This window comes from Gymnoscopelus microlampas (assembly GCF_963454915.1).
Source record: "Gymnoscopelus microlampas genome assembly, chromosome: 2".
In the NCBI taxonomy this organism is placed as follows: domain Eukaryota; kingdom Metazoa; phylum Chordata; class Actinopteri; order Myctophiformes; family Myctophidae; genus Gymnoscopelus; species Gymnoscopelus microlampas.
Genome location: NC_139939.1, coordinates 14,793,350 through 14,809,486, shown reverse-complemented (window position 1 = coordinate 14,809,486; position 16,137 = coordinate 14,793,350). Strand labels below are relative to the sequence as shown.

At 38.9% G+C, this 16,137-nt stretch overlaps 1 protein-coding gene across 2 annotated transcripts; it reads right to left on the bottom strand.

Moving 5' to 3' along the window:
* Positions 1 to 3,224: 3,224 nt before the first annotated feature.
* On the bottom strand, positions 3,225 to 10,322 carry LOC311059677 (uncharacterized protein). Of its 2 annotated transcripts, XM_084077695.1 has the most exons (5): positions 9,340 to 10,322; positions 7,383 to 7,520; positions 6,899 to 7,068; positions 5,661 to 5,727; positions 3,225 to 4,995 (listed from the first exon to the last, which is right to left on the bottom strand). In XM_084077695.1, the coding sequence occupies exons 1-5, from the start codon at positions 9,542 to 9,544 to the stop codon at positions 3,830 to 3,832; spliced, it is 1,746 nt and encodes a 581-aa protein (XP_083933821.1). In that variant the 5' UTR covers positions 9,545 to 10,322; the 3' UTR covers positions 3,225 to 3,829. The 2 variants fall into 2 exon arrangements, with proteins under 2 accessions (XP_083933821.1, XP_083933822.1); XM_084077696.1 differs by lacking the exons at positions 5,661 to 5,727; positions 6,899 to 7,068.
* Between the last annotated feature and the right edge of the window lie 5,815 nt (positions 10,323 to 16,137).

Sequence of the window (16,137 nt, the reverse complement as noted above, 5' to 3'; positions counted from 1 at the left end):
GCTGATCTACAGCCTCGTTGTGAACTTGTAGATCTGCTTTTTTTCACTAGATTGGGTCCTGGGGAGACATAAAACTACTCTTTTGGCTCTGGAGCTAAAAACAGGCCGGACTCACACACTCGCATGAAGCATGTGTCTGCCCCATACACACACACACACACACACACACACACCCAAGTCACCCATTAATTGTGAATTAATGGGTGAATAGCAATGTCCTTTACCCTATTAAGATGTCATCTTGAAGAGCAAGAACATTAAGCAGAGGCTGGTGAGCAACTGAGCATACTGTACACCTTCAGTGTTGACGGTGGATACTAGTCATGATGAGGCAAACATCACCATGATGCACACATCATACACATGCTCAGTGATTAAACTGATGTGCTTGTCCTGTTGGTGTATTGGGGATCAGGTGGACCTACAGTATAAAGTACAGATGGAGCATTGGGATGGGAGATTCCTGTGCAACTAACTTCTTATCAAACTTCCCAGGCTACCCTGATGTGCTGGGTGAGGTGGGTGCCACAAGTCAATGGACCTTCCTCCAACAACGAGCAACCTGTTGCACCATGTGTTGACGGCTCATTTACAAGTGAAATTGTGGAAAGTGGCAGACCACCAAGCTCCATCTGACAAGACATCTGATGTCACAAAAAATGGAAGGGAGATCAGGATAGTATCCCTGTTCCTGCAAGTCATTGCTAAGGGTGACCCGGCACCGCCAGAGCTACAGTACGTGACATGGGCCAATATGAATTTAGGGCACAGAATAAGAAGTGCATCACTGAGGTACTGTAACTGCTCTGGTGAAGATGGTTACTGATGTATGATATGTTCAAGCTACAGATGATTAGTGATGTCGATAAGGAGGATACTTTGGAGGATGAGGTAGACCAGGATGTGGGTAAGATAATTTTGTGTGTGAAAATCAGGAGGGCACGGGCCAGGAGGATGTGGTGGGTGGACTTTATGATCCTGATTATGAGTTGGAGCTTACAGATATTGAATGCTTTGCAAAAGATAAAAATTGTCATCTTATTTTATATTTTTACACACATTATGAATAGCTGTTCCTGTGACATGTTAATGACAGTTTTCACAAAAATAAATCATGACTAAAGTGAACCATGAATGTTAAGTTGTTTCCATGTGTTGTTCTCCCAGAGGTCAACTTTAACCATGATCTTTAACGCGTGAGATTGACCTGATATAAAAAACATATAACATTAGGAATGGATATTACATGAAAACCCTAAAAAAGAGGTATTACACATCATTCTTGGACACGCAGATCAAAAGTAAAATTTCCGCCAGGCTTTCAATGGCCGTTTGGATATCTTACATCAATCCACATTTCCTTAGAATCTATGTATATGGTTTTAAATCTTTAGGTTATTTACAGAGGAAACCTTTGTGTTACATCTTCTGTGAAAACAATACATCTCATGTACTAGTCACTATGTTATATACTACTAATTTGAACAACTTTTCTGAAAATATGTAGTTTGAGCTGTATCCCAACCATGTTTCAAAGAGAGAGGGTCAATAATAAGAGAACAATAAGTTTGAAGTAGAATGCTTCATTCGGATTTTGAAAACTGTGTTTTGGCATGTTGTTATAAATGGAGTGATAACACACAGAAAGCTACCACCGATGAAGGGTTTTTAAGATATTTCCTAGCACTTGGGTTGTATACCTTCCCAAAAATCACTATGAGAACTATTCCCCCCTTATACAGTATAATATCTTGTTATTATGATTGTCCGTAAATTACAAAAACTCCAATAATATCTGGGTCACCGATCGGGGGCATTGTGTGTAGTTGTAAATCAATGCCAGTCCCCAATAAAACCTGAATAAAGATGGTGGAAATTCACCATAATTTACATTTCCACAGCAAGAATAATGAATGTACAACATTCATAGTCATACTCACCACCACACTCGCCACCATTGTTCTGTCTTTCACTTTTCAACAAGAGTCATATTTTCTGTCCAGAGTATTATAGCCTACTGAATAGTATAAAATGTAGGTAAAATAAAATAAGGTTAAAACAAACCTACTATTGTGTTCCCAGTCAAAAATAACTGATCCAATAGAACAGTAACAACAGAAATGTTACCATGATTCACAATCAATCAAACAATCAATCAATGGTTGTTTGTGTACACATGCATATGACTGACAATAGGTGATGGTTTTTCATGTGCTTTGCAAATATATGCACTGCATTTTAGACCCACAATGCTCAATTGACACGTCTTGGTGTAATTTATTAAGTCTTATCAGGCGGGATAAGACATTGATGCACTCCACTACGAAGGAATCATTATGCTCTTTTCTCTGCTCTTATCTTGTTATCATTACGGTCTCGATAAGACATCAATGCACTGTTTATTTACTTTGATACAGGGACGTTGCTTGACCTAATTTACTGGTGCATGTGCCCCAGTAAACAATAAAAACATAATTAATGTGTGGACACCATACAGTGTTTACCTTTCAGTTTTAAACATGTGCGCTGATATGAATGGATATCATAATGAAGATCAGTACAAAGAATGGCTTTACATATTTTTGGTGTGTGTGTGCACATATATATATATATATATATATATATATATATATATATATATATATATATATATATATATATATATATATATATATATATATATATATATATATATACACACATATATATATATAATATATATATATATATATATATATATATATATATATACATATATATATATATATATATATTTTTTTTTTTTTTTTGCACATTCTATATATCCAGCTACATTATTGTCACTCCATATTCTGCATTGCTGCTTCCCTGCATTATTTCAAACTTTATTTTATATATATATATTTTAAAAAATATATATATTTTCTAATATAATTATTAAGGTATTATTAGGGCGCAGTCACACCGAAGTTTAATTCTACCTATGAGGGCAGATTCTGCCAATGCTTTTCAATGGGAACGGAGTGGTTTGTTGCCATTTGCAGATTTCTGCAAAAAGAAACTCTTGTAATTGTTACTGTTCAACATTTTGCTGCTGTACCTGTTTGAGTGACAAATACTGCCTCTTGATTCTTCCACCACACCAACCAGCACACAAACATATTTTTATGCTTGTTCTTTTATTTACAAAAACTTCACTTAAGTTTCACTGGAACACTTGGTTTATGTGAAAGGAGAAAAAAAAGTAACTACATTCTGTTGAAATGGCTGTCGAAAATGGAAAAAGCTACATTTTTAATGTATAAATCAATGCTTGGAAACAATTCACTCAAGTACAGTCGTTGTTCTTCCTGGAAATGTATTAACACAATATCTTGACATTTAGTTGCCCTAATAAAAATTGGTGGTAAAAATAAATAAATCATAGTTGTCAGTAAACCCATTCATGTTCTTATGAAAACAAAAAACAAACAAACAAAACAAATACTTGAGTTATACCAAAAGTAAATGCAAGAAATCCTTTTAGTCCAAATAAACATATTAGAGATACAATGACAATATAGTGTACTAGAGAACCCATTAAACCTTCCCCATACAATTAATGAGTAATTAGACGAAAAAGCTGCAAACTATAGCACTCATCTAAATAGCCAGGTTCAAATGCATATCATTAGCAACATCTGTCATATCAGGGTTAATTGTTCTCTGATTTCAAACGTAGGGTTGGGCTCATGTAATGGAATGTTCAGATTTTTTGAGAAGTGATGAACTAGTACTTGTATCTCTACACCATACTGTTTAGTCTATTATTATTATTATTCTGGAACATTCCACATGCATTTGCCCAATGTTATTCCAGATTAAAATGCCCATTCTCTGGCAGATTCATGAAGCCCATATACTGCTCATAACCCTCATGGCCCATATCCTGCTCATAAACCTGGTTAATTAAGCCCATGTCCTGCTCATGAATCTGGTTGTTTAGGCCAATGTCATGCTCATAATCTTGGTTATTAAGACCAATATCCTGCCCATAATCCTGGTTCTTAAGGCCCATGTCCTGCTCATAACCCTCGTTCTTGAGGCCCATGTCCTGCTCATAACCATCGTTCTTGAGGCCCATGTCCTGCTTACAAACATCGTTCTTAAGGTCCATATCCTGCTCCTTAACCTGGTTGTTTAGGTCAATGTCCTGTTCCTTAACCTGGTCGTTCAGGTCAATGTCCTGCTCCTTCACCTGGTTGTTTAGGCCAATGCCATGCTCATAATCTTGGTTATTAAGACCAACATCCTGCCCATAATCCTGGATCTCAAGGCCCATGTCCTGCTCATAATCCTGGTTCTTAAGGTCCATGTCTTGCTCATAACTAAAGTAGCTGTTAAGGTCCATGTCTTGCTCATAACCATAGTTGGTAGGGTCCATGTCCTGCTCATAATCCTCTTCTATCTTCACATGGACTTCACCCACTTCTACTTGTACTTTCTGGTTATTGCTAAAAATCTCCGGATGCTCTGCCAGTTGGTGCTTCTTAAGGATATACTGCCTGTTGAATCCTTTGTTGCATTCCGTGCAGGTGAATGCAAAACTCCCTGTGAACACTATGCACTCATGCTGGTCCCGCTCCAAGCGCTCCTGGAACATCTTCCCGCAATCAGAACACCAGTATTTCGTGTTGCTGTGTTGTTTGCGCTCATGGACGACGCGGCACTTGTCGTAAACGAACGTCTTGTCACAGAAAGTGCAGCTGTATCTCTTGCTGCTGTGGCTGATCTTGTGGTGGGTCAAACTGGACCGGTTGTCAAACGTCTTGCCACAGTAATTACACGTGCAAACCAAGGCACCTCTGCATTCCTTTTGGTGTTCAGTCAGTCCGAAGAAATAGGATGTCTTGCATACGCGACATTTGGTGCCCCGCTTCCTGCCCATCCTCTTCCTCTTTTTAGGTGTCAGATACAACACTTCATCAGTGTTGTATCTGTATTCTGGTTGCGCATAAGATCTAGAGTCATCATAACCTGCAACACAAATCATTTATGATTTTACCTGGCAGGAGGGATCATGTTCAAACATTATCTCAGATAACAAGAAAATATATTTTTCTGCATAGTCATGTGTCATCATCAATGATCAACGCTCACTCATATTTGTACTCGGCATATACGTATCATTTTTAACCACTTTAACCCTAGTGTCCTTATTGTCAGCATGTCATAATAGGCAAATATGTACCGAAAATAGAATCTACAAGCACACAATGTGTCACTCACATCGCAACAAGTCGTGAGCTTATAAATGGGCTATTTTTGGCAAAACACTTTGGCATAGAGGCGAAAAAAGGAGGGGACCAAGTAAAAACCCCTGGTGGGGCCCGGTCTACCAGATAAACTGGTTACATTTCTGGCCTCCTTCTGTTGATATAAATGGGTCATATCACATCAACAGTGAGCCTTAGAATAACAGTAATCAGTTGTGGGGCTCTTGGTCATGTTATCACATGTATTTTTAGTCCCATTAGAGACAGGGCTGTATAAGGATGACAATGTCAGTTCGTTCACCACTTTGGTCCTTTTAGCATCATAAACTACTGGCTCAATTGCCACGTTATTTGCCGTTTGCTGGTTGATCCCCATTGATTTTGCTGACCGAATGGGCCTCTCTCTAGCATCACCATTAGACTGACCTTCATGATCATCGTCCATGTCATCTTTCTCCATTTTAACAGCCGTCACTGAGAATGTTTGTGATCCCTTTAAGAAATGAAGCAGAGTCATAAATGTCTTCTGGTATTCAATGACACACTAAAAGTATTGTTAGCCTGAAGTGAGTGTGTTATCTTTGTGGTCCTTTGTTCTACAGCAGGGTTTCCCAAACCTTTTCCAACTCAAGACCAAAAAGATAAATCTGGCGTCTCCTTTGGATCCAAACTTCCAAACTCTGTATTTTTTGAAAATCTTTTTAAATGATAATTATAAAACTATATGTGGGAATTAGGGAACATAAAATGTACTGCAGACCCAGGTTTTGGCTGTCTTTTACATTCCTTACATGTCATACATGACTCGGGTAAATACAGCCTGATTAATGGTGATGTAAATCATATTCTTTAGTTTAAAAATCACACCTGTGTGAAGGTAGCGGCGCCTTTGATATATTTTGTCATAGATATGTGTTTCTACTAGAGAAACAATATTAAATCTCTGTAAATGTATTTCAAGGCTTCCAGTGGCACTAAATAGTGCCATTGGAAGCGAATCACCAAATGCATTCCAAGGTAAGTGGCAAAAACTGATCTGTCATAGCTCTGTCATAGCTGTCATAGCTGATAGCTGAAGACCCATTGAAATCGATGATCATAGTGATGTCATGAATAGTAACATAGTGATGTCATGAATAGTGACCAATCAGAACGTTGACGGACCTGACCAATCAGAACGTTGACGGACCTGACCAATCAGAACCTTGGCGAGCCTGACCAATCAGAACGTTGACGGACCTGACCAATCAGAACCTTGGCGAGCCTGACCAATCAGAACGTTGACGGACCTGACCAATCAGAACCTTGGCGAGCCTGACCAATCAGAACGTTGACGGACCTGACCAATCAGAACCTTGGCGAGCCTGACCAATCAGAACGTTGACGGACCTGACCAATCAGAACGTTGACGCAAAAGCCAGGTATAGAGGGCTAATATCCGCTCTATACCTAAAGGTATAGAGTGGCTAGCGCCGCTAAAAAATAAATACAAATAAATGTATGTTTCCTTCATCCCTGAATGTGATTTAATAGGGAAAAAAAACTTCCTTCACTATGCTGACTAAGCCAGAGAAACAACCTTCTTCGCAAGCATACAGTAATTGCTGTTCATGTTTAAACGGTGTAGTCATGCTGACTTTGAACTAATCGTGCATTGTACACACCTCTTCTGCCACACTGGTAGCTCCCATGTTTTCCTTGTGCTCCACATCTCGTGATGAAGGACCAGTCATCATCACACGTCGTCTGACTGCAGTGCGTGGAGGTCCAGCCATCTTCACACGTCGTCTGACTGCAGTATGTGACGAAGGACCAGTCAAATTCACATCTCTGGCTGCAATGTGATGATGGAAAAAAACATTTTAGTCAACTGAAAAAAGAAAGAAAAAACACGATAACTAACTGAAACTGTATCGTTTTCAACTAACTAAAATGAACAATAATTTAAAAAAAAAATCTTAAGTAAGTATCCAATGTTTTTCTTAAAAAATAGCAAAATTAGTAAAGCTCAGCAAAGCTGCAATAAAACAAAACAACTAACTAAAACTAGCACTAAACTAAACTAGCAAACCTGCATTAAAAACAAATTAAATGAAGTCAAAACAGAATTAAAAAACGAAACAATGGACATTTCTAAACCATAATAACCTTGTGAGGGACCAGGGCTTTCTGTTACGGTCCAGTCATCGTCTTCAACTGGTCCAAACAAAGAGAGAGCCTCTTCTCCACTCAGCACCTGTTCCACTGCAGGCAGAACCTCCGCACCCATCGCGTTTCTGTCTGAAGCTGTGATAAGAAGACACACACAATGTCTTGAGCCTTCTCTTAGCTCAGTGTTTCAAGACGAATGCCCTCGAGAACAATCGCTGACAGGCAGACATGGCTTTTACTTGTTTTAACCCATTCAATCAGGAACGTATCTGTGCCATTTTAGATTTTTAGCTTTAACCATTATTTTTATACTTGGCTATTCAAAATGAGCAGAGTAGATCTGCTATTTTTGAAAAATCGTGAACATTTGTAGCTCAAATCTTGCTTCTGGGGGGGGGGGGTGCTGGAATAAATCAAAGATTTGCACAAATGTTCACAATATTAAAAAAAAAATCAAATTCTAAAATGACACAGATGCGTTCCCGGTCTTAATGGATTTAACCAACTACAGTATATCAGCTTTTGACCACATGAAACAAGTGCAAAGATGAAATGTAGGTAATGGAATGCTAAAATTATAAAAACGCAAAAGACTCCCTCAAAAAAACATGTACTACGATGTACATCATCAATTGAGTCACTCTGGGAGCCATGCCAACTAGCTGGTAGAGACCTAAATGGACCTGCACCACAAAAACTTGGCCTTGAGCATGCAAGATGTTCCGACCTATTCTGAACTCTGTGGCCAGAAGAGAGGGCAACTAATAGGCCTCTGATGTTTCCTATAAAGTACCTGTATATTTTGAATGCATACACATAATTGATGCTAAAATCCTCAGTGCCAATTTGTGTAATTGCGAGAAATGAAACCAAATGGACGCTTATGAGTCCATTTGGTTTCATTTGTACACTAAGAGTTGAAGCTATAATGGTAGAGTATGATAATACAACACATCTGCAGTGGTAGGTGGCAGTCTCCCAAGATCATTTATCATCTTAAACGTCATAGTGTTCCAGTTACAATTTTGTCTGCTCATTATAACTTTTGTTTGTTTCATCACTTTCACTTGTTTATCCTGTATCCTGTGAGTAGTTCTCTCAGACAGGTCATTGGCATCACAACCTGAAAATGTATTTATCTGTTTACTAAAGAGCTGGAGAGATAAGGAGACCCCCTGTTACTGAACTCAATGATTACTACGGGAATATAGAGCTATTTAAGACTTATTTTAACAAAATGTTAAACATAATACCTCACTTAAACACAACTTTAGTGTTAACCAAACCTGTAGGGTGTGTCAACTGTCAGAATGGTATCTTAAATCTCTGTGATGGTACACTTTGGATCCATTTGGTTCCATCATGTACCATCTCAGAGTTAAATGGTGTTATGTAACATTGAAGAACCTGTTGCAGGAGGGTGCTTATGCTTAGAGATGACAATGACACCGATGTAACTGTGAGAGTGCACGTCTTAAACGGTGATAAAGACATTTAAGAACCTGTTGCAGGAGTGTGTTCAGAAATTATGTCCATTTGTAACTCTGGGATAGGTGCAAATGGAACCAAATGGACCCACTAGACAGTGATGACAACAGACAGTGTTTTAAGAACCTGTCTCAGCAGCAGACAGCCCCCCCCCCCCCCATTTTAATCTCAAGGACCCCCAGCTTGACATGCACTAGGCTACTGACTGCCATTTAATGGCATTTCTATCTCTGGGACCCCAATTATATTGTAAAATCGATGTTAGTATAACTCTGAGAGTGTACAAATGGAACCAAATGGACCCCCCGATAGGGTCCATTTGGTTCCATTTGTACACTCTCAGAGTTACAGATCCATAAGGGTCCATTTGGTGCCTAACTATCCATCATTTAGCTGGGGACCCCCTGGAACTCCCTCAAGGACCCCTGGGGGTCCCCGGACCCCACTTTGAGAACCAACTAAGGACCTGTCTCAGCAGCAGCAGTGTGTCCAGAGACACAGAGGATGCTCTCCAGGTTCCTCCGGCGCCGCTGACTCTGCAGCGCCTCCGTCCTCAGACCCACGCACGCCTCCTCAAAGAGCTGGACCATCTCCGTGGCGGTGTGGGCCATCGCAGCCTGCAGCACGCGCTCCACGCGTGCACGAAACGTGGACGAAGAGCAATGAGACATTTTTTTTTTTTTTTACAATGATCACCAGGCTACAAACCTGCAGAAAAGCAGGACGATTTAACGGTCGATTTTGGTTGAGTATATTCAGCAACCCCGCGTCTGGATCATGGCTTTAATCTAAACTTCAACATCCATCATCTATGCTTATAGTAATGCAGTAATCTAAGTTTTTATCCAGATTGTTTTGATTGTGTCTCTCTGGATGATGTCAGTCCTCCATTATCCTCGCGTCACCAGCCTTTCCACCGCGGAGGAAAAGCCTGGTATTCGTTCTAAAACTAGCCGTGTGATCCGATTTAGAAAAAAAGGGGGGGGGAAACGATCGTGTTCCGGTGATGGGTTCCGGTTGGCGTCGCATTGTTTTTGTTCCCCACATAATGCGAATCAGGTAGTTTAGTCTCGCCACGAGTTAAAATAAAAGATGGACATACTTAACGATAGTTATACCAAAAGAAATGAAACGAAACCAAGCTAAACCCATTTTAAACTCCAGGGGAATCATTTTGAAGGTGCACGGCACCGGATGTTCCGGTCATGGGTTCCGGCCTCCTGATGATGTAAAGCTATTTCCGCTCCGACCGGATCAGAAACACGAAAATGGTATTGATCCCAGGCTACAAACCTCAAGAATAGGACAATAATACATGTTGCGTAGTTGTTGTTTTTTTAAGGGAAGATTTAATTCTGGTTGAGTATATTCAGCAACCCCGCGTCTTGATCATGGTTTTAATCTAAACTTTAACATCCAAAGCACGACTTAATAATAATCTTTGTTTATAATAATGCAACAATCTAAGTTATTTTTTTATCCAGATTGTTTTGATTGTGTCTCTCTCGATGATGTCAGTCCTCATGCCTGATTATCAGTGTTGCCGTATTTTGTGAGAGAAATAAGCAACCAGGTCTATCTAGGAAAACGAGGCCAAAAGAATCAACTATGGCTACATGCGCACTTTTAAACCTCTTTGCATCGGCAATTTGAAAATAACCGATCTAAGCTCACAACACGTCGCGACGCGTTGTGAGCTTGTAGATTGGATATTAAAAAAAAAACAAAAAAAACTCTTGCAATAAAATGTGGAATATAAAACATGTTCATGAAAATATTTGAGAACCACTGGTTTTAGATAATAATTAAACAAGTTGGAAACAAAGCCTAAGCAACTACACTTTAGAAACAAACCCCCAAAAACCGCAACCCGGCCGCAATATTTACAGGGCAGCTTTACAGAGAAAGAAGCCAACGTCGCTTATAATAAGCCGACATGGCAACACTGCTGATTATATGCTTCGTCGTACGGCCGTGCGGTAACAGTGCCGATCTACAAGCCCACAACGCGGCGCGCGCGTGACGCCTTGTGGGCTTGTAGATTGGCTATGTACACCGCAGTACGACGAAGTATAAACCGGACTGTGACGTATGTAATGGTGGCTCGCAAACCGACTTCACGGGACTGTACCGCCACCTACCGGCGCATTGGGGAGTTGACGTGTGCTACAACTATCTATCTATCTATCTATCTATCTATCTATCTATCTATCTATCTATCTATCTATCTATCTATCTATCTATCTATCTATCTATCTATCTATCTATCTATCTATCTATCTATCTATATATTTATTTATCTGTCTATCTGTCCTTCCATCACACTTTGTTTGGGCTTCTGAACACCAGACCGTTTTTGTTTATTTATATTTTGTTTATTTGTTTGTGTGTAGCGTACTACATTTTGGATGTAACATAGTATATGTAATGTTCTGTTATATGTATGGAGTTTGATGCTTTCAGAGGAAGTGACTTCTTCCAGATCACATATTTGGAGAGATATGGAAAATATTATTGAATAAAGAGTAATGTGGAGAGGGCAACGTTAATCTGTATTGAAGAGATGGACTACAATATTATCCACAAATAAACCATCATCCATTCTGCTACCTAAAAATCCAATGTAATGCATTGCAATCACTTAGGCTTAATAAAGATTTAATTAAAAAGATAGATATGAACAGAGTCAAGAGACAGCAACTGAAAATGACCACATGTATCATATGACATATATTGAAATGAATTAATCACCAATGACTCAGGGGCCTTTTGCTATCATGTGTTCATCATTTATTATTATTTTAATTTATATACACTTCTGAAGACAACATTTGAAAGAGGAATTGCATTTGTCATGTGTTCCTCCCTCCTCTCTCCATTTCATCCCTTTCCATGCTTCTTCTTGCCTATTACCATCCTTGTTTCCCACTTGGTTTTGTTTCCTGTCTTCCAACCTAATATTTATGTATTTATTCAAGATTTCCTCCACCGTTGCCTTCTCAATATGAAATCTCTCTATCAACTTCCAGATCTGCAGCATAAAACAAACACTGTTTTACACACAGTGGATTTTAGGGTTAATGACACACTTCAAGTTTGAAAATAAGAGCATAGTGGCTCACCTGCAATGGTGGAAGAAATGTTTTACTTAAAAAGTAAAAAGTTACACAATATAGAAATAGTCTGCTACAAGTAAAAGTCCTATATTAAATATTTTATTTGAGTAAAAGTATAATTGAATTGGTGCCAAAATATACTTACAGTACCCAAAAAGTACTTGGATTATTCAAAATGTAATTTTTTTTAAGAGTTGTGAGCTTGTAGATCGACTATTTTCTAATAGCCGAAGTATAACATTACACTAAATGTATGTTTTGCTTAGTAATCTAAATCTGCAAAGCAACTATAGTAACTAATGTTTTCAAATAATTGTGGTGGAGTAAAAATACAATGTTTGCCTCTGAGTGTAAGGTATGGAAACATTCACAAAAGGAAAAAGGAAAATTAGCTCATAATTGTACTTAAGTACGGTAGGCTACTTGAGTAAATGTAAATGTAAATGTACTTGAGTAAATGAGTTACTTTCCACCACTGTTTAAATCCTAGCCGAGGCTCTTTGCTGCATGTAATATCTTACACACCCTCACTCTCTCTCTCTCGCCTTTTCTGTCTCTCTCTCTCTTACGGGTGAACTCCCACAGCATTTTCCACATTTCACACATTCAACACAGACAATCATTCATATGAACACTATTTTGTGTGTATAGGCTGGTAAACGTTCTGCATTGGTAGCAATACACTAGAAACCCCCTCATTTCTACTAATTGTAATTGTATCACTTTTACTTTTAATTGTTTTAATTAGAAATTATTCAATTATAATTTCCAATGAATGAAAAACTAAAAGTTAAATTTATTGTGAATTATTTAAACACTTAAACCCCAGCATCCGTATTGTGGGTAAAGCTTTAGCAGAAAATAGCAGATCGATAGGCTCACAACGTTGTGAGCTTGTCGATTTGCTATTATTACTGATATGCTTGTCGATTTGCTATTTTCAGCGAAAGCTTTCCCCATAATTACAGAAAAGAGAAAAAACACTAGTATAGAGCCCTGAGGGACTCCAGTCAACCATAATGCGTTTAAGTGGTTAAATCCCAGCTACATTTCTGTATCAACCTCTAACTTGTTTCTGTTCATTTATTTTGTCATATTTCCCCTGGAGAGATTTTATGAAAGAAGAAAAACACAGCATAATGTCTTCTTCACAGGGAGATCAGAGATCTCATCATTTTATTGGTTATCATGATAGAGATACTAACTGCTTAGAAGTTTGTTATATTTCAGCTATGCTATGGTATGCCAGTAGTACGCTTGATCCAGTCTAGGTAATAGCAGACGTCCATGAATTCAGCATTTCTTTGACATACGCGTGAAAAACTTGAAGAATGAACACCATAAATCTGGTTGTTATGCACCACTCCTCCACCTGAGTCACCCTGAGAGAGAGAGAGAGAGCGCGAGAGAGAGAGAGAGAGAGAGAGAGAGAGAGAGAGAGAGGGGGGGGGGGGGGAGGGGCATGATAGACAGACAGTAATAGCAACACATCATCTTTTGAGAAACACCATCTCAATCACATCCACCTTTATTCAACAATGTTTACTTTTTTTGGACAAAATCTGAAGGAGTAGGCCTAGTATAGTAACAAGTGTGGTTAGCCAAAAAATGCAAATGGAAAAAAAAAAATTGTCAGGTGGAAATTGGGCGTGGTCATGATCATAGGATCATGATCCAAGGAATCCGGGTAAAAAAAGATGTTTCACTATACCACCTATGGTTCAAGATAGGCCAAAAGGTGAATTGCCATGTTATAGCGCCACCATGAGATCAATTTGAATTAATTGAGCAGAGGTTCTTCCTTGGCCTACTGGGAGTGTGCATGCAAAGTTCACAGACAGACAAACAGACAGACGGACAAACGTACGGACTCACAGGAGTGAAAACATAATACCCACATCAAGTGATGACACCCTGAACCTTCATATACTGCATGTCACATTTACTGATTGCTTTATGCCTGAAGAAGGTCTATGACTGAAAGCTCGCTATATATATATATTTTTTTTTTAAATCTGATTTTGCACAGTTTTGAGTGTGCGGAGGCTGCATTTATTGTTCAGTTATTGGTAATAACAGAAATGACATTGTAGCAGTTGGATGTTAACATTTATACTTACAGTACATGCATCAACGCCAGCACCAGCAGTTTCAGCACATAAGACTTGGCGGTCGAATGTAAGAATAGGTGATCGACCATTACAGGCGACAAGATGCATATTTGCACAGTAGATGAAAGCGGATAAGGTGATATAGTCTGGCCATTCCAGACTATGAAAAAGAGAGAGAAAGAGAGAGTTGAGAAAGAGAATCAGTTAAATTGTCAAACCTAAACTTTGTTTTACATAACTCATTAAGAGCTGAGGCCAATTCTACAAATGCCTTCTAAATCCTAACAGTTTTATGAAAAACCTAAGTTGCTATATATTGTCGTTGTTGGGTGAAAAACCTTCTATGTCCAAAACCGTTCCCGTACAGTTTAAAATAGTGAAAATAGCCGATCTACAAGCTCACAACGCCTCGCACCGCGAGGCGTTGTGAGCTTGTAGATCTGCTATTTTCACGACTTTTTGTGCGACACTCCTTATGATGAAGAAGGGCTTTAACTTACAAAAAAATATACACATTTGAAACCGACAGTGACAATATATAGTAACAACTAAAATGACACAGATGCTTTCCCGGATTGAAAGGTACAGTATAACAACGCATAGGCTTTCCAGGTCTAAATGGATTGAAAAAAGAAAAGAAAAACATTCCCAACAAGTAACAGTATGCATAGCCTATGTATGTAACTGCAGAACAATTAAATATGGTTGAGAACTCACTCTTTATTGCTCCAGGTTGTTCAGGTTGAGTTGGACCATGGCCTGCTATTTGAACTACAGTGTTGGGTTGTAGTGAAGCAGACCAGGGGTTTGTGTTTCCAGCAGGACAGTCAGCAGGGTTAGGGAGAGCTAATGTTGGAACCTGACCAGTACCGTTGATTTCCACTAGCATGATGTCATGCTCTATGCCATTTTCCACATAGATGTTATGTGATATGATTTCTAGTTTTTCTACTTTGTTTTCGTTTGTACCGCGTTGAAGCCAGGTCCAGAACTTGTACCACGTCGATGGGCGTGGGTGCACCTTTAATTTTGCACGATGATGCCTGGCAAAATACAAAATACTATTGCAAAACAAACTCTATTTCCAATGTAAGAGATACATGTCACATCATGATCATTGCTTATATTTATATTGAAAATCTTAAGCGAAGGGCTGAACATGGCTGCTAACTAATTTAATGTTCTTTGTGACGAGACACTATAGTTATTTTACGATTTTACGAATGTATGAAAGATTGATTAATTTGAAGAAACACACTTTTGATTATATTGTATAATATTCAGGAAAGAATGATCAGTACATCAATACTTAAAAAAACCCAAAAACAATATAGAGTAGCTAAATATTAAAGTAAACAGTTATCTCTCACAGTACAGGGTCATCGTGCCAACAATGAGCTGCAGTTAGAATCCATCTATCACTGATCAGAGAGCCTCCACAAGAGAATTTCCATTTTCCAGAAGTTCCATCCTGTAGTGTTACATGGTACCATCGTTCATTTTCACCACATTTGTGACCACCGATTAGTCCCGTTGTGGCATCTGTGGCACCTTCATCAATTAATTTGCTCATATTGACAAAGGAAACTGTCCATGAGAGCAAAGATAATACACCTGTATCATCGACAGCTGAGGTGTCCGACAAGATTGCAAAGATTATAATCATTATTATTAAACAATTAGCATAGCAGCTTAACCAATTAAACCCTATATACTTTGTTGAGCGGGGTACCCTAGGCCTAGGGGTCTGTACTTGTTACCTGCTTTTATCCCTCTACACCAAATCTCTTTGCTGAAAATAGCAGAGCGTGTCATGTTGCAATGAGTTTGTTATCAGAATGTCTGCCTATTGTGACATGGCCTGAATAGAGACGCTAGGGTTCATGTGGTTAAAGTACAGTACAATGAAACATGTACCGTACATGGGAGAGAGAGAGAGAGAGAGAGAGAGAGAGAGAGAGAGAGAGAGAGAGAGAGAGAGAGAGACAGAGAGAGAGAGAGAAACAGAGAGAGAGAGAGAGAGAGAGAGAGAGAGAG

Coding starts and splice junctions, on each gene's coding strand:
- LOC311059677 (XM_084077695.1), bottom strand. CDS start 9,544: ATGTCTCATTGCTCTTCGTCCACGTTTCGTGCACGCGTGGAGCGCGTG. Junction 7,069..7,382: donor AAGCCCTGGTCCCTCACAAG/GTTATTATGGTT, acceptor ATCACATTGCAG/CCAGAGATGTGAATTTGACT. Junction 4,996..5,660: donor CATGGACGATGATCATGAAG/GTCAGTCTAATG, acceptor TTTGTGTTGCAG/GTTATGATGACTCTAGATCT.